Consider the following 25,118-nt stretch of genomic DNA (forward strand, 5'->3'; position numbering starts at 1 on the left):
GTTGTTAGACCGCCAAAGGGGTCGTAACCCACAGGTTGAGAACCGCAGCCTTAGGGCTTTTGCACTGGCTGTTCCTTCTGCCTCCCTTCTCTGCCCACTCCCTCAGGTCTCTGTTCAAATGCCTCCTCTTTAGAGAGGATTTCCTAACTCCTAACTAAAATAGCAGCTCCCCTTACTACTACAGCCTACTTTTCCTCATAGCCCTAGCTGATATTATCTACACTAATAAAAGAGAAAAATGGTAATTGGTGTACAGCGATACCATTTTCATTGGCTAATCAGGGCTATATGCAAATTAACTGCCAACTAAGATTGGCAGTTAACTGCCAACAAGATGGCGGCTAATTTGCATATGTAGGCACAATGCAGGGAGGCGAAAGGGAAAGCAGGAAGAAGCCCCCTGCCACTGACAGTGATCGGAAACCCAGGGCCACCTTTGCCCTGCCCCCCAGCCATGATCGGAGAATCAGGCGCCTTTGCTGCCCTGGCCAGTGATAGCAGGAAGTAGGGGTGGAGCCAGCGATGGGAGCTGGGCACGGTCGAAGCTGGCAGTCCCAGGAGCTAGGGGTCCCTTGCCTGGGCCTAAAGCGAAGCCCATGATCGCGGCGCCCCCCGCTGCCACTGCAGGTCCCCGCTGCCTGGGCCGGACGCCTAGGCCAGAGGTGTTAGGCCTGGGCAGGGGCGGAGCCTGCAACCGCGGGGAGCTGGGGGTCCCCTGCCCAGGCCTGACACCTCTGCCGGAGGCCTCAGGCCTGGTCAAGGGGCCGATCTGGTGATTGGTGATCGGAGGGTGATGAGGGTCAACTCCTCTGGCCGAGGCATCAGGCCTGGGTGGGGGGCGGAGCCGGGGATTGGGGGGATATGATGGTCCCCTTGCCCAGGCCTGAAGCCTGGGTCAGAGGCGTCAGGCTTGGGCGGGGGGTGGAGCAAGCGATCAGAGGGAGATGGGGGTCCCCTGCCCAGGCATGATTCCTGGGCCAGAGGCCTCAGGCCTGGGCGGGGGCCAGAGCCAGTGATCGGAGGGAGATGGGGGTCCCCTGTCCAAGCCTGACACCTCTGGCGGAGGCATCAGGCCTGGGCAAGGGGCCAATCAGGCGATCAGAGGGTGATGGGGGTCAACGCCTGAGGGCTCCCAGTATGTGAGAGGGGGCAGGCTGGGCTGAGGGACACTCTCCCCCTCACCCCCACCCAGTGCACGAATTTCGTGCACCGGGCCCCTAGTACTATATAATTATTTGGATAGCTATTCATTATCATTACAAGCACCAGCATGTAGTTCCATGAAAGCAGGGTCTTCACCAATTTATTCTCAGCTGTACCTTCGCTGCCTGCTACAATGCCTGGCTCATAGAAGGTTTCCAGTAAATGTCTGTGAATAGCTGCTTCCAAGACTTAGGAAATTTACACTGTAGCTAAAAAGCATCTTCTCTGGGACACAAATCCAGTGTCATTCCTGTTAGGCCAGGCTTCCGAATAATGAACAGGATTCTTTATACCTAATTCTGAGCTTCCCCAGCTTCTCAGTAGACTGCAACCCTCAAGGAAAAGTTTTATGCCCAATCCATATTCTGGGTTACTCGGAATCACAAGAATTACTCTTTTTTTCTTTTTTTAATATATTTTTATTTCAGAGAGGAAGGGGGAGGGAGAGAGAGATAGAAAAATGGATGAGATTGAATCATTGATCGGCTGCTTCCTGCACACCCTACACTGGGGATCGAACCCGCAACCCGGGCATGTGCCCTGACCAGGAATTAAACCGTGACCTCCTGGTTCACAGGTTACCACTCAACCACTGAGCCACGCCAGGTAGGCACTTACTTTGTTTTTTATCCTCACCCCAGGATAAGTTTCATGAGAGAGAGAGAGAGAGAGAGAGAGAGAGAGAGAGAAAGAAAGAGAGAGAGAGAGAGATGAGAAAGAAACACTGATGGGCTGCCTCCTGCATGTACTCAGACCAGGTAACAAACCTACAATCTTTTCATTTTGGTGTATATAACAATGATCCAACCAACCAAGCCACCTGGCCTGGGCACAAGAATTATATTTATGAAAAAATGCCAAAGATACCCACACATACTCTAGTATCCTACTCCACTGCTCCCTGCTGGTCATTTCAGCCTTCATCAACTAAGGTAATAAGGGATTTTTTCCTCCTTACACTTCAATATGAGGGATACAACTCAGCTGTACATTCTTCTACTGTACCCCCCAATTCTCCAAAGTGGATCTTCTGACCATCACTTGCTCAGTCCATCATCTCATGAATTCAAAATCAACACTTCAGCCCACCCCAGCAGAGAAAAGACTTTGTAGGGAGAAGTCAACCGAACACACTTTATTATCTAGGGCAGTGGTTCTCAACCTTGGCTGCACATTAGAATCACCTGGGAATCTTTTTAAAATCCTGATTTCTGGGCCTCATCCTCCGGAAATTCTGTTCCTTTGTTATTAATGTTGTGGCCCCACCCCATAACAAAGAAACAGAATTTCCGGAGGATGAGGCCCAGAAATCAGGATTTTAAAAAGATTCCCAGGTGATTCTAATGTGCAGCCAAGGTTGAGAACCACTGATCTAGAGCTTGCCTTTAGAGTTGTAAACTATCTCCCAAGCAAGGCAGCTGTCTCTAATCTAAGACCCTTAAGAGGAACTTGGTCTCCAAGGACAACCCTAAGAACACAAAGAAACTGGGCACAAGTGTAGAGCAACCTGAATCCTGAGCTGACAAAGTGCAGGTAGGTATACCTTACAGAATGCCTCACCAACTAACGTTTTCCAGATAGAGCACCTCCTGGGTTTTGATACTCAGACTTCATAGATTGTATGTATCTCTCAACATAAGGTGTTTATGTAAGAAAAAAATATATAGTTACATACCAATCCCTAAATACAACACTGTTAGCAAAATAGTATGCAAAATACTGGAACACCAGGTGTTGACAGAGAAGACATACAGAGTATTACTATGTACAGTAACTTCTTGTTAACCACCATATTAATTGTTTGATGTTCAAGAAGGCTGTTTTAAGTCTTTTTCATTGTATTTCCAAGTTACTTATATAGATGAATTTTTACTGTGTTTTTGTAACATTGTAGAAAATTAGTTAGTGGAGTTGAGTAATGCATTATAATTTCTCCTACTTAAAATAATAAGAGGCCCCCGCCTGTGCAGACCTCTGGTTTTGGAATGGACTGCTGCCATTAACTGGAAGATGCCTGCATTTTCTTGGATTCTTTCACCCAAAAGCCATCAACAAGCCTCTCCCTAGGCCTTTCTGATCTGGTCACAGTCCAGCAGCTCATCTGTTCTCAATCTCTAACTTTGACTCATTGAATCCCTTCTCCCTTCTTCATCTTCCAGCTCCCCCAACTACACTAATTTGGGTCATCCCTTGCCCCTCTTACCTTTCATTCCATTAACCACTTCCCTCTATCCTTCTTTTTATTTTCAATTAATTTTTACTGAAGGAATTTATGCACGTAATCTAAGAGATCAAACAAGCTAAAAGGGTTATAATAACAAAAGCAGTCCCTAGTCTCACCCTCTCATCCCCACTCCCAGTGCTGTGCCCAGAGTCACTGTCAACACTTGGCTCTGGCTTTAAGTGATTAAGTCCCAGTTACGCGCTACCTCCTGATTATTCCATTTTAATGTTTATCTACCACCTTCCTATTATGGTAAATGAGGATTCTAGCTCATTTACACCAACTTCCCTTACCCCCAATCTTTCCTCAACAAATTTTGGTTAAATCCATATTCAATGCATTTATTATTATGATACTGTTTGCTTATGAGCCAAATAATGAAAAATAATTTATTTCCTTTCTGGAATATTTTTTCTTTTTCCTATATTTAATAACTTCCTAATTTCTTCATTTAATTTGTTTTATGTGTATGTCCAGAAGCCTTCCCACACCCTCAGACAACTCTGTAATATCACTCTCAATCCATTTTTCCACGTGGTCAAACAGATCAGATTTATCAGTGTGTTTTTCCTGATAAGATTTATCAATTTCACTTGTTCCCTCCCTCTTCTGGTTCTAATCTGTACTGAGTTTTCTAACTGCTAGATGTCATGGGTATAAGTTATGTTGGGATTTCCCTTCACTAATGTTCAAAAACTACCCAGTCTCTCTCTCCTACATAGGATTCCCCATTTCCCAGTCCCCATGTCATCTTCTTTCTTGGTTTACTCCCCAGTTTTTACATGGATTACATCCTGTAGACTTTGAGACTTTGCAAGTTTGAGAATATTTTATTCCATCCTTATACTTTATCAATTCACTTACTATAAGCTAAATTCATATTTTGAAGATATTACTCTGTTGCCTTGCATCTTCTAAAGTTGTTTTTGATAATTTTCATTCCTGATCCTTTGATTGTTACGTTTCCCTTCTTTTCTCTTGCTCTCTCAGTCAGCTTTAATGTGAGTTCTATTAACATTCAAGTTTCAAAATTCCCAGATGGTATACTTTGGTTTGGGGTGTGTGTGTGTGTGTGTGTGTGTGTGTGTGTGTGTGTGTGTTCTTTTTAAAATTTTTTTATTGAGGTATCATTTAGGGATTTTTTTTTCCATTTATTATGCTGAGCATCTAGTGAGCATCTTTCAATATGAGAATTCATGTTTTTACTTAGGAGAAATATTTGTTGTTGTTTAAAGTTTTACATATGTCTCCTTTTTCCCTGATTGACACCCGCTCGGCCACTCCCACACCAAGGGCAAGCCCCCACTGCCCCAGTGTCTGTGTCCTTGGTTATGCCAATATGCATGCATACAAGTCCTCTGGTTGATCTTTAACCTCCCCCTGCCTTCTCTCTGAGGTTGGACCATCTGTTCAGTGCTACTTTGTCTCTGGATTTATTTTTGTTCATCAGTTTATGTTGATCATTATATTCCACATGAGTGAGCTTATGTGATATTTATCTTTCCCTGACTGGCTTATTTTGCTTAGCATAATGTTCTCCAGTTCCATCCATGCTGTTGCAAATGGTAAAAGTTCCTTCTTTTTTACCACAGCATAGTATTCCACTTGTAGATGTACCACAGTTTTTTAATCCACTCATCTGCTGATGGGCACTTAGGCTGTTTCCAAATCTTAGCTATGGTAAATTGTGCTGCTATGAACGTTACGGGTGCATATATCCTTTCTGATTGGTGTTTCTGTTTTCTTGGGATATAGTCCTAGAAGTGGAATTACTGGGTCAAATGGGAGTTCCATTTTTAACTTTTTGAGGGAATTCCATACTGTTTTCCACAGTGGCTGCACCAGTCTGCATTCCCACCAGCAGTGCAGGACGGTTCCTTTTTCTCCACATCCTTGCCAGGACTTGTCATTTGTTGATTTTGGAGAAATATTTTTTTTAATTATTTTCTAGTGATAGTTTTCTCTATTCCACCTTACTAGTCAGATATCAAATTTCTGGAATTGATTTATAAATTTTCCTATCTTTCTCTCTCTTATGGCCAGCTCTTTTTATTTCCTATTTCAGCAGAGAGTTCTTGCAATCCTTTTACAGAACATGTTGTTTTAGCTATCATATTTTTAATGCCCAAAAGTACTTTCTTATTGTTTGTTCATCTTTTTAAAATAACATTCTATTCTTTCTAGAACATTCTCTTTTATCTCTGAGGACATCGAGGCTTCTTTGAAGCGTTCTTCAGCTTTCAGCATTGTCCCTGTTTTCTGTTTGTTTGCTTCATGTTGGAGGCTTTCTTCCAAAGTCTAATTATCTCTTACTATTCTATCATATTTAATAGTGAGTCACTAAAAAGCTGATTAGAAACTTTGCAAAGGGGCTTCTAACAGGGTCTTAGAGTAGCAGGAGAGTTTTTGTGGGAGGAGGTCACCAAATGTCATTTTGTCTCCAGGATGGCTGTTTCCTCTCAGAAGGATCGTCCAGTATTCCCGGTGGGTTGGTAAGGCGGCCAGTGTGCCAGAGCTGACCAGAGGAAGGGAGTTGGGAATGAATGTCACTGTTGAGATGCAGAACATCCTATAATCCCCTGATTTTCCATTCTGTTCTCCTCCTGCCTTTGTTTATACTTAGAGCCCCCATGTTATTTCTCCAGAGACTCCTGCAAAGGTGAAGGGAAATGGTCTCCTTCCTTAACCAGTGGGCTCTGGGGGTCTAATGGATCCTCAGAAAGACTTTCAAATAAATTCCCACCTGCCTTTTCTGGTACTGGTGCCTCTAATTCCTAAGCCTTTCCAGAGGGCTGTGAGCAAGCCCTCCCTTCATAAGCACTTGGCTCTGACCTTTCTCTAGTCTGCTAAGTCATGTACCATCCTTCACCTACTTTCCATCTTTGTGTCTTGTGAGTTAGGGTTATTTATGTCTCTTTGATTATATCAAAGGTGGGACTTGTGCCTTCTTTTCTTGTCTCCCTGCTGTTTGGGGATGATTATTTGAGAAAAGAGGAATAAATGAGTGATGGAAAAAGAAAGTCTTCATTCTGTCATCTTGAAACCTTTTCTATTTCATAGGTCTTTTATCACACCATACTCTTCTCTCAGTTCCATTCTGACTCATAGTTTCTGTCTTCCAGATTTTCTGGGTGACTTAGACATCATTATACAGGTTTTAGACATATGACATTTAGTGTATTAATGAATTAACAAGTTCCACATGGGATATATAAGTAGGGCTCCCTTTTTGTTGCAGTAATTATTGCCTTCAGTTGTATAGGGCATACTGTTTTCCATAGTGCCTGCACCAATTTACATTCCCACCAACAGTGCACAATGGTTCCCTTTTCTCCACATCCTTGCCAACACTTGTTATTTCTTATCATTTTGATAATAACCATTTTAACAGGTCTGAGGTTTTGATTTGCATTTTCCACATGATTAGTAATGATGAGCATCTTTTCATGTGTCTATTAACCACTTGTATGTCTCCTTTGGAAAAATATCTATTCAAATACTCTGCCCATTTTTTTAATTGGATTGTTTGGGTTTTTGTCTCCTTTGCTGTACAGAAGCTTTTTAATTTGATGTAACCCCATTTGTTTATTTTTCATTTTGTTGCTGTTGCTTTTGATGTCAAATTTTAAAAAATCATCACCAAGACCATGTCAAGGAACTTACCACCAATGTTTTTTTCTAGGGCTTTTATCATTTCAGGTCTTATAAGTGGTTAATTCATTTTGAGTTCCTTTTTATGTATGGTGTAAGACAGGGGTCCTGTTTCATTCTTTGGTATGTGGCTATCCAGTTTTCCCAACATCATTTATTGGAGAGACTGTCCTTTCTCATTGCATATTCTTGGCTTCTTTGTCATAAATTAATTAATCATATACGTGTGGACTTATTTTTAGACTCTCTATTCCATTCCATTGATCTATGTGTCTGTTTTTATGCCAAAATATTTGCTATTTTTTTTACTTTCAAAGCACAGGGACATCCAGATTTAATTCCAAAAGTTCAAGTTTTCTTTTTCTTTATCTTCTTTTCCCTTAGATATTCACACCATTGAAGGGCCAGAAAATAATGCGCCCCCCCCCCAAAAAAAAAGTTTCACCAATCCTTCCATTAACAAAAGAAATTAATTCTTTGACCTCAAGCCATCATAGATACCAGGTTATCTCTTTTTCCATAGCCAGACTTTTTTACCTCTCATAGACTCTTCAACCCCTTCTTATTTTAAACTGCTTTTTCCAAAGTTTTATTCGACTTCTTTCATGCAAAATCTAATGGCTACTTCTTATCTTTGTCCCACCCTCTCAGCAGCATCTGACACCACTGCCACTCCTTCCATGAAATACTCTCTTCCATGTTTTTGCAGTTGCCTCGCTTTCTAGTGTTCCTTCCATCCGTCTGGTGACTGCTCACTCTCTTCAGTGGACATCTCTTCCTCTGCCATCCCTCACATGTGTGTGCCTGTCAGAATCTGTCATACTCTTCCTTATCTTTCTACCTGCACTGTTCCTGGATATTCTCCTCTACTCCCATGGCTTCAAAATTAATTGCATCCTAATGACTCTCAAATGGACCACCTCAAGTCCAGATCTCCCTTCAGAGGTACTGTTTGTAACTAAATTTTAAATAACTCCATCAGTATGTCCACAGATTCCTCATACTCAACATTTCTGCTTTCCCCTAAACCTAGTTTTCCATCTCTATTACTTATTCCCATGATTCACATCAAGTCAGAGACCTGAATATGATCCTTGACTCTTTGTGTTCCCAGTCCTCACACCCAATCAATAATCAAGTCCTATTGATTCTGTCTGAGATGGACCTTAAATTTACCAGTTAATTCTCCTCATTTTCACTGCCACTTCATTAAACCAAATTATCACCCTACTGCTAATACTGTTGCCCTCAAATCCAGATTTTATGAAAGAGCCAGGGTGATAATTCTAAAATATGATTATGTTACCCTCATTCCTAAAAGTTTGCAATGGTTTTTTTACACTGCTATCAGGATAAAGCCCAAATTACTCAACATGGTTTACAAGCAGCTAGTCTTCTACCCTGTCATCCAAATTACTCTGTTTCATTTAAATTAGGTTTATTTTAGTTCTTCCAATAAGCCATGATCACTCTTACCCTATATATTTCCACATGATGTGGCCTCTACCTGATACATGCCTATCTGATATTATCAGTGTTCTCATGTTATCGGTACTTCTTGACTAATATCTACAAATCCTTTTGTCTCAGCTTAGCTGTCCTATGCTCTCTAAATCTGGGTTAGATCTGCTGCCATAGCATAGCACTTATCCATTTATCACACTCTATAATAGTTGCCTGTGTACTTGTCTCTGTTCCCCTTCTGGATCATAAGCACTGTGAAGGTTAAAACTACCTAGGATATCTTCAGTGCTTTTAACATTACCTGGTACAAAGGAACACTAAATAAATAATGGTTAATTAAGACAGTTTTTACATATGGACTTTCATTCCCTTGCTTTCTCTCCTCTCAAACAAACAAACAATAGCCAGCAAATCATCCTTCCCTCCAAATAAGCCATTGCTTGCAAAGGGCTAATTAATGTATAATTCCATATAACAGGTGAGGAAAATGCTATGAGGCTTTGCTTTCTCCTTCATTTCTCTCTTTTCTGTTATATATAAAATTTTCAAACTGGAAGTTTAGACAGCCTTAAAAAAGACTAAGCATGTAGATGTCTTTTCTCTTGATCTGCCTGATGCCCAATCTGTGTTCCCAAACCATTTATAAACTTGGAAGTGTACGTATATGGAATAAAAAGAACATATGATAACATTTTATTGAAACCAGAACTCAAAGCATTAATTAAAGCTGAGCACACCTGCTCTGAACTGCAAAGATGAAGATTTATGTGAACTTGTAAAGTTAAGGCTTTCTGACCTCCTGTAGGATTTATGTTTCCTCTAAATAAGCACTTCCTCTTTGTGATGCAATATTTTTTTTAAGTTTATATCAGTGACTAACCTGCTGGCATAAACAGATATGCTGTTCAGTTCCTTTATTGCCTGGTTTTACCCACTGCTTGTCAAATATTTAAAGTTTCAGGTGAAAATAAGCAGGTCCAACCATGAGGCCTAGAACTTCTTGTTCTAAACTTGTTAATGCGGTGATCTAAAAGATATCCATGCATTCAAACTCCACACTGTAGATTAAGAGCATTTCAATATAGTTATTCACAGATATACTCACTGCTTAGAAGGTGTCAGCTACCTTAGAGTGGTTTATCACAAGCAGGACTTGTTAAGTTACAATTCGTGCATGTATAGTCTGTTAAGTAAGACAAAGTTTTCCAATCAAAGGAAGACATTCTAATGTTCAGATTCGGATACTAATATCTTTAGAAAAAGAGGTTTCTGTGAGGTTACCTTGGATAGGTTCATTCCCAGAACTGTGAGTGTCACTAAGCCAGCACAACAGACCAACGCACTGGAGCTGGAGAGGCCAGAACTTGGCGGGATGGTCCCATCCACCAGGCAATTCATCCCCGCCAGGTCGCTAAGACCAAAGTGTTCCTTAGGATAGAAGAAAAGACAGCATGAGTCACTTTGGTGTTGGATTCAAGGAGTAGCAAAGTGCTATTTTACTCCGCAGGGAGCAAAAGTCTATCAATGGACTTATTATGCTATTTATAGAAACTACTTGTGCAATTCAGTTGCATCTGTGACATTTTATGTAAGGGTATGGTAATACAAGGATTACTTTTTACTCTGTTCAACAAAATGCTACTGATCCATTTCTAAAATTGCCTTAAATTGTCTCTTTCTTGAACATTAATTGATTTGAACAAATATGGAAAAATATTGAACAGTTATAATTAAACTTCTCAAGTAGCAAGAAATGAAATGCACAATTATTAGCAAGATAGATTAAATCACTATATAGTACATCCCAACACTCTGAGATTGTAAAACTCTAACATCAAGCAGTAGCTTATTTCTATGGAGTGTCTTTCTTCAGAAGGGCCTCTGAAGAAAAAGGGCTCCAAACTTTCAGTTCTGTTTTCCTATGGAAAAACGTAGGCTCCAAAATATTAAGAGACTTTCCCAAGATCATGGGTAGGAAACTAGGAGTAGGACCCAGGTCTCCAATTTCTGGATGAGAACGCCTCCATTGCAATCAGAAATCTGAGCCAGCACACTGTCACTGTGATTTAATGTAAGTCAGCTATATGAGGAAATCCAGATTTTTACTAGAGTTTAGAGATACAATTTAGCCATATGGTAGCTTTCAAGACAGCTAAATTAGAATTCAGCCACAAATAAGAGTACAAACTCTAAACAAAGCAGGGAAACTCTATTTCTCTGATCTGAAGATGGAAAGCTCTAGATTACTTAGATGAATATGTAGGATGACACTAGGGATGCTATCACATATAACCTTTGTGGTTTAAGATTAAAAATAAATTCAAGCCCAGCCAGCATTGTTCAGTGGTTGAGCGTCGACCTATTAACCAGGAGGTCACGGTTCAATTCCTGGTCAGGCACATGCCCAGGTTGTGAGCTTGACCCCAGTGTGGGGCATGCAGGAGTTAGTCCATCAGTGATTCTCTCTCATCATTGATGTTTCTATCTCTCTCTCCCTCTCCCTTCCTCTCTGAAATCAATAAAAATATTTTTTAAAAGTAAATAAATAAATTCAAGGCCACTTCCTCATCAAGAAAAGTACCACTGTTTGCAAATTACTCAAATGGCTCAAGACCAAAGTACAAAATACTATCATATTACATAAGTATGCATTTCATCATACATATTATTCTATGGAGAAATTTCAATAAACTGTTAGAATAACCAAAGTAACAACAAAACTCTACCAAAAAAAAAGAAGACTGGTTTGATTTTTTTGTCCTTTTTTTCCTAAACCGGCAAAATTCATGCACCACAAAAGAAGAGATTCAGTTGGATGTATACTTCTATTTTTGATTTTAAGTCATCTAAAAATTTCCTTTCCAGAAATACAGATTATAAACTGAAACACTGCTGCTGCCAATGCCCTTTTATACAGAACATCAAGACAGCTTGTTTTTTAAAAAAATCCTCATTGAATGCTATATATTTAACCATAAACTGATTCACAAGGTGTCATGAATGTGAATCATACTTACAAACTTATCATGCAATGTTTAAATTAAAACTTATAACAGATTCAGAAATGCAAATGGCTTTTGCCAAATTCTGTAATAGCTCTGTCCCAAAAGGATAACATGTTCGATTTAATATAAACAGATTATCCTCTGGGCCTTTCTAGTATTTGAATTGGAAGGTCTCTGAACAGGCTAACTTGAAATTACTTTTCTGTCAAAAATTCATTGCACAAACCTGCTTTTGCACATAAGTTATTAAACCAAAAGGGATGGCTTTGGAACCTGGAATTCTCAAAAGCAACACAAAACAACATGCAGTATTTAGGTTACCTTTCCCATATGCTACAAAAGGCTTGCTGCTATAAGGAAGATCAAATTGCATTTGCCAGGTAAAAGCTTCCAAATACTGTAATTCCCAATAACACATATGACAAGTCAAATCATTTGAAGATTTAAAACCTTCCAATAACTTTTCCCATAAATTTTTACCATGTATCTGGGGGAAGGAAGGAAGGATGGATGGAAGGAACAAAGGAACAAAGGGAAGGAGAAACTCCAAGACCAGAACCTCCATAATTAAAGACTACACATAAGAAATAAATGCGACGTATTTCTCTAACAGATAGGCCACTGAGCATTAGGCCACTCATGACAAAGTTTCAGATCAGACTGCCATACAGTAAGGAACACAAGCTCTCTAAAACATGGATTTTAATAACAAATTAAATTGATTTAGCAAATCAATTTTTTTTGTCCTTTACACTTTTTTAATTAGGAGAAAGGAAATACTTTATTTTCTCGTTCTTGTACATGACATTAGAGATGTTCAAAGTAATTATTCAAAGTTTCTAGGAAAATACTTATTCTTTTTTAAATATTTATTATTTTTTTAATCAGAAAGGAAGGGAGGAGAAGAGAGAGATAGAAACATCAATGATGAGAGAATCATTGATTGGCTCTGCCTCTTGCACACCCCCCACTGGGGATTGAGCCTGCAACCCAGGCATGTGCCCTGGACCGGAATCGAACCTGGGACCTTTCAGTCCACAGGCTGATGCTCTATCCACTGAACCAATAAATTTCACTACATTTTTTGTAAGCCCAGCTGATAATAATATTAGTTACCATTTATTGAATGTCTACTACACATCAAGCATTGTGTAATCCAGTGGTTCTCAACCTTCTGGCCCTTTAAATACAGTTCCTCATGTTGTGACCCAACCATAAAATTATTTTCGTTGCTACTTCATAACTGTAATGTTGCTACTGTTATGAATCGTAATGTAAATATCTGATATGCAGGATGGTTTTAGGCAACCTCTGTGAAAGGGTCATTTGACCGCCAAAGGGGTCGTGATCCACAGGTTGACAACCACTGGTGTAATCCTTGCAATCACCCTGTTGAGATAGCAGTGACATCATTTTATAGATAACAGATCTGAGACTTAAGAGGTTAAATTAATGCAGCTGGGACAAAATGTGAATAATATTACTAGAATGTATCCTTCAAAAGGAAATTTAGAGGGGAAATTTAAAAACCAGAAAGATGTCAGATGTACCTGACTTGTGAACAGCCACTACTGCCCCTATGAACACCACCCAGAAAAAGTCATATCTACCCCGTCCCCCGAAATACATAAATTAGCAAAATAGAACAGAAAGATCAGTTAGTATTAAAAGGAGACAAAAATGATAGAGTAAATAAAATAAATCTTGATACAATAAACATCACAGTCTCAAATGTTAGTAGGTGCCTTACAAACCAATTTACCTGAATTCCTTTAAATCCACATAGGAAATAGTTGTGCCACAGAGGCTTGGTTTTGTCAATCTGAATGTTGTTAGTGCCAGTACTGAAGTCCCTGCAAAAACAAGACACCGTAACAGTCAGGCCAGGCCTTGTGCTGCAAAATCAACGGCTGACTGCTGCCATCTTGTGCCCAGGCAGCGACACTGAAATCTCACCTTCCATTTATTTTCAATATATGCACTTCACCACCTACCACAAAACAACAAACATCTCCAGCCGTTATAAGTTAAGAGAAGTTATAGTGACCTTAATAACTAAACTACTTCCAACTGACCCTTCTTATTTCCTAAAACAGAGAAGAACAATATGTTTTAGCATAATCTATACCACTTTTTATTTCATGATGGTCCTTGTTATGCTAGTGTAAACCTTATCCTTTGGCCCTGCTGTTTGGCATATTGATAACTGGAATGGAAGTGCTCAAAGCCTTCTTTCCTCACACTCTCTGCCACCCATAGAATTTTACCATATGCACAGTTTAAGGGAAAAAATTAATAAATAAAACAAATGATGATTCTGATTATCATAACTCGAATAAAATAAGATGCCATAAATCTACACTGGTATAAATTAACAAATGAATAGCTACATGAAGGAGAAGGGAAAGCACTTCCTTAGAGTCAAACGCCAACTAATTAGATGTGAAAAATGATGGAAATTTTTAAAAATCACCATTTGGCAAACTCCATGATAACTGTTTCAGGAAAGAATCGATGGATGCTAAAGTTACTGAGTAAAAACTTGATGAGAAAAAAGATACTTATATACACTCCTGGTATTTCCCCGCCAGATATTATTTCAAGGAAAAAAATTGTAACTTTATAGTAAAGAAATCTGGCAGGTATCACCTAACCATCACCAGTGAAGAGACATTGTATGCCTCCTTGATATACTGCATGAGGACATATCCGTTAACATGTAGTTCTTGGTATTACTTTTGTGACTTCTTTGTAAGTCAAAAATTATTTCAAAATGAAAAATTAATAGGCTTCTAAATCAGCCAAAGGACAAAATATGTGAAATGGGAGAGGGACTAGGGATCAATTTAAAAGTGAGAAAATAAGCAACATTCCCCATGCTGACTGAGTACTCTTCACATAATTTACTAAATACCTATTATGTGCCAGTCACTGTCATGCACACCTTGCATATATTTTCTTTACTCAATAACATGAATACATCATCTCCTAAGGAAAATATTTAATGACCACTTAAGTGTCCAAGGTATTTGAAGAAAACAAAGGAAAAAGGAAAGAGCTTATCTTTTAAGTATTGGTAACTTGGTCAATGAACACAAGGCATGATCGTATACCACTATCACGTGATGGTGTGTATCATGGGGTGGGATAGAAGCCAAGAGGGCATCATTTCTATAGTCAGCATCATGGGTTGGAGAGAGGAGGCATTCTGGAGGCTCAGAGAGGTTTAATGACTTCAAAACACATACAGACTCCAGATCACAAGCTTTATCATCACCCACAGAAGTAAAAATATATTGGGAAGAATGATGTCAGCATCATGGTAAGTGAGATGCTCCCTTTGTCTCTCCTCTTCAGTCTATAACTAGTGGGACATGAATAACTCAGGAAAGATTCCTCTGCTCAAGGCATTAGATGTCTGAGAGATCCAAGCACTGCACATCTGAGGTGGCAGATTGGAATACATAGGGCAGGCAGAACTCAGGAACAGCAGGGATGGTGCTCCTGCCCCTGGTTCCTGGGTGGCAGCTAAGCCCACAGCCCTAGTGAGCACAGTAGCAGCGATGGAAACCAAGCTGAAACTCCAACCGCACCATGGCCTGGAAGGGGGTCGGGAAATAGGGAGGAAAAGGAGAGAAGCAGTGGCCATGGCATCAGCCCCTGGGACTCTGGCTCCAGCCCTTGACTGCAGCGGTGCTGCCTCACTGGAGAGCTCAGTAGCAGCAGCCAAGGCAGCACAGGAGTCTCTGACCTCCTGACCACAGAAAAGTCAACAGCAACAGAGAACCAGGCAGTACCCCAGCCACCCCCCAACCCCTTCCATCCCTGCACCACAAGGTATTGCCGATACCCAAATGACCCCAGAAGCAATGCGGGCACACACCATCCCTGTGATCCTGGCGGCGACACCCATGCAACTACAGCGACAATACCTGCAGCAAGGCACCAGTGACTCCGGAGGCACAAGCAGCAATGAAGAGGGCATCTAGGACACTTCTGGCAGAGGCAAGGGAGGTGGGAAATGCTGGCTCTCAAATATAGACAGCTCAGCTCTAGTGAGCCCAGTAGCAGTGATGGAGACCTCAGCTGCTATAGCAAAAACTTGTTCTATAGCACCACATCCTGGGGGGAAAAGGCCTCTAATCACCACTTATTTATGCATTCATTGGTTGATTCTTCTATGTGCCTTCATTGAACCCACAACTTTGGCATATGGAGATGATGATCTAACCAACTGAGCTACCCTACCAGGGCCTCCTTGTTGACTTTATGTCTGAAGTCTCTATCCAGTGGTGTAAGTGGGGTGTTGAAGTCTCTTACTATTATTGTCGTGCTATCAATTTCTACCTTTAAGCCTGTTAATAGTTGCTTTATATATTTTGGTTCTCCTGAGTTGGGTGCATATCTAATCTAATAAAAGAGAAACATGCTAATTGACCATACCTCCACTACACCCACAAGCCACACCCACCAGCCACGCCCATTAGCCACACCCATCAGCCAATCAGGAGCAAATATGCAAATTAACCCAACTAAGATGGCGGCGGCCACAGAGCTGGAGTGAGCAGGAGGCTTGGGTTGCCCCCGGCAATGGAGGAAACCAAGTTTCCCACCTGCCCTGCCGGCCCTGAGTTCCACTCAAGGCTACAAAGTTTCAATTATAGAAGATAAATAAATCCCAGATATATGCTTCCAGCCAGCCTCCACTGGGAGCTTGGGTGGCTGGGGTCTGTGGCCAGCCTGCAAACAGCCATCAGCCACTCACCCAGGCTGGCCAGGCAACCCAGTGGGGACCCCCACTCTGAAGGGGGTGTGGACAGCCTGAAAATGGCCCTCAGCCCCTCACCCAGGCTGGCCAGGCACCCCAGTGGGACACTCACCCTGATCCAGGACACCCTTCAGGGCAAACCAGCCGGCCCCCACCCATGCACCAGACCTCTATCCTATATAATAAAAGGGTAATATGCAAATTGACCCTAACAGCAGAATGACTGGGAATGACTGGTCACTATGACACACACTGACCACCAGAGGGCAGACACTCAATGCAGGAGGTGCCCCCTGGTGGTCAGTGCGCTCCCACAGGGGGAGCTCTGCTCAGCCACAAGCCAGGCTGACGGCTGCCAGTACAGCAGTGGTGGTGGGAGCCTCTCCTGCCTCCTCAGAAGCGCTAAGGATGTCCGACTGCAGCTTAGGCCTGCTCCCCGCTGGCAAGTGGACATCCCTGGAAGGGTCCCAGACTGAGAGAGGGCACAGGCCGGGCTGAGGAACCCTCACCCCCTCCACGAGTGCACAAATTTTTGTGCACCAAGCCTCTAGTATATTAATAAATGTTATGTCTTCTTGATGTCCTTCTTATCATTACATAATATCCATTTTTGCCTTCTTGTTACCTCTTTTGGCTTGAAGTCTATTTTTCCCAAGTATGGCTATACCTGCTTTCTTTTGGATGCCATTTGCTTAGAGTATCATCTTCTGTCCCTGTCTTATTTTTCTGTCCAGCCTTTCCCTAAGGTTCAAAAACAAGCACTCATTTTCCCGCCAATGTCTTTTCCTGCATTCCTCACCCATCTTTCTCCATTCTTATACCCATGTTGTAGAATGCTAAGAAAAAAGTCTTCAAAATGAGCAAACATGACTCACTTTCCACTTACACAATTTATTCATTCATTCACCTGTTCTTCCAACAAACATTTGCCCAGTGTCTACCCTATTTGTGTCAGGAACTAGGTTGGACCATTTACAAGAACAATATTATCAAAAAAGTAAATACTTAGCCCTAGAGGTTTGGCTCAGTGGATAGAACATTGGCCTGCAGACCGAAGGGTCCCGGGTTTGATTCCAGTCAAGGGCACATATCTCTGTACATCTGAAGTAGCAGATTGGAATGCATAGAGCAGACAGAACTCAGGAACAGCAGTGACGGTGCTCCTGTGGTTGCAGGCTCCTCCCCAGCCCAAGCCCTAGTCGGAGTGTGTGCAGGAGGCAACCAATCAATGTGTTTCTCTCACATCGATGTTTCTCTCTGTCTTTCCCTCTCTTCTACTCTCTCTAAAAATCAATGGAAAAATATCCTCAGGTGAGGATTAAAACAAAATAAATAAATACTTAAAGAAAAATTTAACAAAGCATGTACCTTCAAAGCAACAAAATACTTCTGAGTGAAAATGAAGACCTACATAAATGGAGAGATATACTGTGTCTATGAATAAAAAGAGTAAATACTGTTAAGATGTCAATTCTTTCCAAATTGATTTATACATTCAGTACAAACCCAATAAAAATCCAAGGATGCTTTTTCATAGGAATTGAATAGCTGATTCTAAAATTAATGAGAAAATGCAAAAGATCTAGTATAGCAAAAACAAATTTTCGACAATATTAGAAGATTTACACTACCTGAGTTCAGGGCTTCTTATAAAGCTACAATTTTCAAATACTGTGATATTGACATAAAGATGGACATATACATCAATAGAACAGAAAAGAATCCAGATACAGATCCCTACATATCTTACCAATTGCTTTTCAACAAAAGTGTCAAGATAATTCAATGGAAAAAATAATCTTTCCAATAAATGGGAAACAATTGGACAGCCACAAGCAAACACAAAAACCTCAACCTTTATCTCATGCCACATGCAAAAGTTAACTCAAAATGAATCATAGGCCTAAATATAAGAACTAAAACTATAAAACTTCTAGAATAAAATACTGGTGAAAAGTTTAGTGACCTTTGGTTTGACAAAGGTTTCTTAAATGCAGTCAAAAACTACAAACTGTGGAAGAAAAAAAGTCAATAATTAGGACTTCATCAAAATTAAAAACTATTCTTCAAACAACACTGTAAAGAAAATGAAAATTCAAGCCACAGATTGGATGAAATATTTTGCAAAACATACATCTAGCAAAGAATTTGTATCTACAATATATTAAGAAACTCTTACAGCTCAATAATAGAAGATGAAAAACTACTTTAAAATGGACAAATGATTTGGACAGACCATTAAACAAAGAAGATATACAGATGACAAAAAAATATATGAAAAGATGTTCAACATCATTAGGGAAATTAAAAACCACAGTGTACTACCTATTACACATTTATGAGAGTGGCAGCAAGGATGTGGATCAACTGGAACTCTCATATACTGATGGTGGAAATGTAAATGTTACAACCACTTTGGAAAATAGGCAAATTTTTTGAAAAGTTAAACCAGACAGTCCACTCCTAGGTATTTACCCAAGAAAAATGAAACACATATCCACACATAAGAATACCCTTCAACAATTATTCTTAGCAGTATTATTCATAACTAGAGGCCTGGTGCACGAAATTCATGCACAGATAGGGTCCCTAGGCCTGGCCGGCAATCAGGGCCAATCTGTGGGTCGCCGGTCACCATCTGTGGGGTAAACAGCAGGGCGATCAGGGCCCCTGCTTGCACCCTCCTTGGCCTGGCGCCACCCACTCGCCAGCCCCAACCCCTGCCACTGCCGCAGGTCAGTGCACATCTAACTCCCCATTGGTCAAACTCCCAGTAGGTCAAACTCCTGCCTGTGGAGACAATTTGCATATTAGCCTTTTATAATATAGGATAGCCAAAACTGCAAATGATCTAAGTGCCCATCAATGGTGAATAGATAAATTATGGTTTCTCCTTGCAATGAATGCTACACAACATGTGAAGAATTCTGGGAGGCATGCTGCATACTTCCTAGGGTCCTGATGGAATAAAGCCCCTTATCCTCAGCAGAGAATACTTGCCTTGATAATTTTACCTCTGCTTCCCTAACTCATTCTCCATGCTGTTTCACTACCACTCCTAATATTGGAGTATTGCCAAATACTCCACCTTCATCCAAGTCTGTCTCAGGCTCAGCTTTTGTGAAAAAATAAAATAAAGTTGAAACCACATATTTATAGTGATAGGAATGGTTAAGTGAATTTGAGTAAATCAATTTGACAAATTATTATGCACCCACTATTAAATATTTGCAAACAATGACAAAAAATTGTGTTTGAGATAATGTAAGGTTTTCTTTAAATGGTCCAAAATGTATGTAACATATATTCTCAATTATGCAAATAGAAAATAAAAGGATCTTATACAATAAGTTCTATATAAACGTAAGGAATTTCTATATCTTGCACAACCTGGTATAATGCCTTTTCAAAGGCACACATAAAATAACTGCAGAATAAACATAATTGCAGGCAAATTGTCCAATGAACAATAAGCCAAAAATATAATGTGCCAATTATATGCCAAATCTTTTTTTTTTTTGTACTGACTGTGCATGAATTTCATGTACCGGTCCTCTAGTATGCATATAAGATCTTTGGTTAACATCTTCCTGCCCAACCTCACCGCTTCCCTCTGAGATTGTCAATCTGTTCCATGTTTCCATGCCCCTGGTACTATTTTATTCATCAGTTTATTTTGTTCATTAAATTCCTTGTTTGTTTCTTTTGATTTTTAGATTCAAATGTTGACAGATATGTATTTATTGCCACTTTATTGTTCATATTTTCTATCTCCTTCTTCTTCTTCCTCTGCTTAAAGAATACCCTTCAACAGTTCATGTAATACCCATTTGGTGGTGATGAACTCCTTTAGCTTTTTCTAGTCTGGGAAGCTCTTTATCTGACCTTCAATTCTAAATGATAACTTTGCTGGGTAGAGTAATCTTGGTTGTAGGTCCCTGCTATTCATCGCTTTGAATATTTCTTGCCACTGCCTTCTGGCCTGCAAAGTTGAGAAATCAGCTGACAATCGTATGGGTGCTCCCTTGTAGGTAATTAACTGTTTTTCTCTTATTGCTTTTAAGATTCTTTGTCTTTAACCCTTAGCATTTTAACTATGATTTGTCTTGGCCTCTTTGGGTTCATCTTAATTGGGCCTCTCAGGCTTCCTGGACTCTTAAGTCTTTTTCTTTCACCAGGTAGGAGAGGTTTTCTGTCATTATTTCTTCAAATAGGTTTTCAATATCTTGCTCTCTCTCTTCTCCTTCTGGCACACCCATAATGCAAATGTTGGTACGTTTGAAGTTGTCCCAAAGGCTCCATACACTATCTTCCTATTTTTGGATTCTTTTTTCATTTTGCCCTTCTGATTGTTTTTTGCTTCTTCATATTCCAACTCGTTGATTTGATTCTCAGAATCCTCTACTCTACTGTTGAATCCCTGTAGATTATTCTTTATTTCAGTTAGTGTATGCTTAATTTCTGACAGGTCCTTTTCCATGTTTTTGAACTTCTCACTGAGATCCTTGAAAGTCTCACTAAGTCTGCTGAAGCTCTCATTAAGATCCTTGACCAACCTTATAACCATTGTTTTGAACTCTGTATTCAGTAGTTTGCTTACTTCCATTTTATTTATTTCTTTTTCTGGAGATTTCTTCTGTTCTTTCATTTGTGACATGTTTCTTTATCTTCACATTTTGGCTGCTTCCCTGTGTTTGTTTCTATGTATTCATTAGAGCTGCTATGTCTCCTGGAATTGGTAGAGTGGCTTTGTGTAGTAAGTGTCCTGTAGGGCTCAGTAGCTCAGACTCTCCAGTCACCTGAGCTGAGAGCGCTAGGTGTGCCCCTGTGTGGGCTGTGTGCACAGTCTTATAGTTGAGCTTTGATTGCTCAACTATAAGAGCACTTGGAGTCACTTGGAGGAGTTGACCTCAAGACCAATTGGTCTTATAGTTGAGCTTTGATTGCTCAACTATAAGAGCACTTGGTGTCACTTGGAGGAGTTGACCTCAAGACCAATTGGTTGTAAGGACCAGCGGCATCTACAATGGAAGAGTTGGTATGCAAGAGATACCCCTGTCGAGCAGGACTTGATTCAGTGGTGCTTTGGTGCTCACTGAGTCTGCCCCTTGAGTGTGTCATTTGTGGATGTATAGAGCTGTAATCTGGTATGGTCTGAAGCTGTCACCAGGTGCACTGGCTCTGGAGCCTCCTGGGAGGTACAAAGTCAGCCACTGCCTGGAGCCACATGGCAGAAGCTACAGAACAATCAGCAGATGACTGCTACTTGTGTTGGGTTTGGAAGTACCTAGGTGAGGCCAAGCTATAAAGTAAGGCATGCTGGTGCTAGTGCCAGGTCTTGGGCCTCTTATCGATAGGTATGGGGCATGCTGACATGCTAGTTAGCTACTGCTTGTTTGAGAGATTTTAGGAAAGTCTGAAGCCTGAGCCAGGACAGGTTGTTCATACGAAAAAGCCTCTGCAAACAGCTTGGGTGAGGCAGTCTTGATGTACTTTCTTCTTTACTTCTCTAGTTATAGGACTTCTATTCAGCCAGATTTCAGGAGGTTCTGAGTGATGGCTGTTCTGTATTTTAGTTGTAATTTTGATGTGGCTGAGGGAGGTGGTGAGTACCAGCATTTATCTACGCTGCCATCTTGGTTCTCCTTCTTCAGTAAATATTTCTCTTTTTGTTGTTAATCCTCACTTGAGGATATTTTTCCACTGATTTTTTAGAGAGAGTAGAAAAGAGGGAGAAAGACAGAGAGAGATAAAGATCAATGTGTGAGAGACACATCGATTGGTTGCCTCTAGCACATGCCCCAACAAGAGCCAGGAATTGAGCCTGCAACTGAGGTGTGTGCCCTTGACTAGAATCTATAGTCTGTGGGCCAATGCTCTATCCACTGAGCCAAACCAGCTAGGGCAGGGGTGGGCAAACTTTTTGACTCGAGGGCCACAATGGGTTCTTAAACTGGACCGGAGGGCGGGAACAAAAGCATGGATGGAGTGTTTGTGTGAACTAATATAAATTCAAAGTAAACATCATTACATAAAAGGGTATGGTCTTTTTTTTTTTTAGTTTTATTCATTTCAAATGGGCCGGATCTGGCCCGCGGGCCGTAGTTTGCCCACAGCTGAGCTAGGGCCAGTAAATATTTCTTTTTCTTTTTTTTTAATATATTTTATTGATTTTTTACAGAGAGGAAGGAAGAGGGATAGAGAGTTAGAAACATCGATGAGAGAGAAACATCGATCAGCTGCCTCTTGCACACCCCCTACTGGGAATGTGCCTGCAACCAAGGTACATGCCCTTGACCGGAATCGAACCTGGGACCTTTCAGTCCGCAGGCGGACGCTCTATGCACTGAGCCATACCGGTTAGGGCAATATTTCTTAAATGAATGATAGAACAAATAAAATAAACAAATATTAAATAGTAGCCTTAGACTATTTTGCAAGTCAGATACAAATTTTCAATAAACTAAATCATTTATTATAAAATTAACAGCTCCTAAAGAGTTCATTTGGATATAAATACAAACACACACACACACATGCACATAGTACCAATCCTAAATACTCACGGGTACAAGGGATTTGTATTGGCCAGTTGGAGAGTGTGTGTTTTTACAGGTTCCACAGCTATTAACATATCTTGTTCTACAGCCATAGGAAGAACAGAATATCCACAGTAATCTATATGTTCTCCTAGGAAAAAAAGAAAGCATTTTTTATCATTGAAAACTTACAACACAAGAGTAACACAAGTTGACACTGAGGAAAAAACTTGACCACAAGCTAGGTTTTAACAGAAAATAAAATACTATGGGCAGAAACTGATTGGGGTTTCTTTTTCTCCCAGATGTCTGAGCCAGGAACTTCTGCTAGCAGAAATATATTAGTTATTATTTTCTATCAATTTTAGAGTTGTTTAAACCTTCATAAGTTTTTTTTTTCCACTTTCTGATTCATAATGAACACTTTCAAATAATTGTGAAGCATCAAGAGCTCTATCTCCTTCTTCTGTTGTTTTTTGTATCAACTTTTAAAATATGAATGATTGAAGCCTTTAGCACACTCTCCCTTATATTAACACTATGTGAGTCCCACTCTCTTCCTTACTAAAGAATGAGGTCACCAAAGGTGAGGGTTTTCCTTTATTTTTCTTTGTGGTCTAACCAAATACCTGGCAATAGTAAGTTGTGTTGAATATGCTCCACATAGCTAGGATAAAGAAAAAGAAGCTGAAGGAAGAATATTTATTCTGTATTACTTTATATATAGTAAGCAAATATAGGAAGTAAACTATTCTTTTAATTCTAATTCTACCATGAAACACCAGGAAGAATTGTTTCCTATTATACCATAATGTCTTCAAATTATCACTTAAATTCAAGGTTCTTATACATAAGATTTAACTACAAAATAACAATTCAAGAAGGTGGGTTAAACAAGCTCATTTATATTTCCCCATACCAGGTGTTTTTGTTTGTTTGTTTTATTTTTTTTTTTTTATTGATTCAGAGAGGAAGGGAAAGGGAGAGATAGAAACATCAATGATGAGAGAGAATCATTGATTGGCTGCCTCCAGCACAACCCACACTGGAGCCTGCAACCCAGGCATGTGTCCTAACCAGGAAGTGAACCATGACTTCCTGGTTCATAGGTCTATGCTCAACCACTGAGCCACGCTGGCTGGGCCCCATACCAGGTTTTTATATCTGACTAGTGGCCCGGTGCACAAAATTCATGCACATTAAAAGGGAATTAATTAGAGGAAATATTTTAATATTGCTATTTACTCTTTCTCTATAATAGAAGTGTCAGAGATGAAAGAAAATTAGTACAATGTATATGAAAATCTCCCTCCTGTCAGAGTCTGGGGCATGTTGCGGGACCCAGAGTCAAGTCCCTGCCAACCCACATGCACCTCAAAATTGCATGAGATCCAGACCCAGCCGGCCCCACCCCCATAAAGCCCCACAGGGCTGGGGCCGCAGCCTCAGGTCCCCCGTTAAGCCCCACTGGGGAGGGGGTGCAGCCTCAGGTCCCCCAGCCTGGCACCAGGAGGCAGGGCACAGCTTCAGGTCCCCCAGCCCGACCTCAGGTCCCCTGGCCCCAGCACTGGGGCGAGGGGTGCGGCCTCGAGTCCCCCGGCCCAGCACCGAGCGGAGGGTGTGGCCTCAGGTCCCCTGGCACCAGAGCGAGGGTGCAAGGGTATGACAACCATTTGCATATTAGCTTTTTATTATATAGGATTGCTCCTGTGGCAGATATTGATCAACTGAGAAATGAATAGAAGGCAATTCAATTGCATAATCATATTTTTTAAAACAAATATTATTTTACATGTTCTTACAGATAACAAACCTTTTCTTTCTACATTGATATAGAATTGATATATTATTTATAAAATAATAAAACAGACTTCTGGTCAAGATGGCAGAGTCCTCCCATAACCACATGAAAAATACAACTAAACTACAGAACAACCATCATTCAAAACCACCTGAAATCTAGCTGACTGGAAGTCCTACAGTTAAAAATACAAAGAAGAAGCCACATTGAGACTGTTAAGAACAGAGGAGACACAGATAGGCTGTTCCCATACCCACATATGGCAAATAAAAATCAGGAATCACCAGAGCAGGGCAAATACTGTGAGCCAAGTTGATGGGGACTCCGCTGTGGAGGTCCCCCATAAGGATCGAGGGGTTCCAGCCCCACAGAAGACTCCCTCAGTCTAGGGTTTTAGTGTCAGTTAGAAAAGTCCCCATAACTTCTGGCTGTAAAAACCAGTGGGGATTGTGGCTGAGTAAGA

General features: G+C 40.6%; 1 protein-coding gene across 2 annotated transcripts in view; it reads right to left on the reverse strand.

Moving 5' to 3' along the window:
- GALK2 (galactokinase 2) overlaps nt 1-25,118 on the reverse strand; it is a 156,253-nt gene that overhangs the window by 100,904 nt on the left and 30,231 nt on the right. For both annotated transcript variants that reach the window (XM_081109163.1, XM_081109162.1), the window contains exons 3-5: nt 22,882-23,005; nt 13,310-13,400; nt 9,824-9,970 (exon numbers count right to left, since the gene is read on the reverse strand). In XM_081109163.1, coding sequence (XP_080965289.1) covers nt 9,824-9,970; nt 13,310-13,400; nt 22,882-23,005 — 362 coding nt within the window. The remainder of the gene's footprint in view (nt 1-9,823; nt 9,971-13,309; nt 13,401-22,881; nt 23,006-25,118) is intronic.

The sequence above is a fragment of the Myotis nattereri genome (genome assembly GCF_964212035.1).
Source record: "Myotis nattereri genome assembly, chromosome: 1".
NCBI lineage: Eukaryota > Metazoa > Chordata > Mammalia > Chiroptera > Vespertilionidae > Myotis > Myotis nattereri.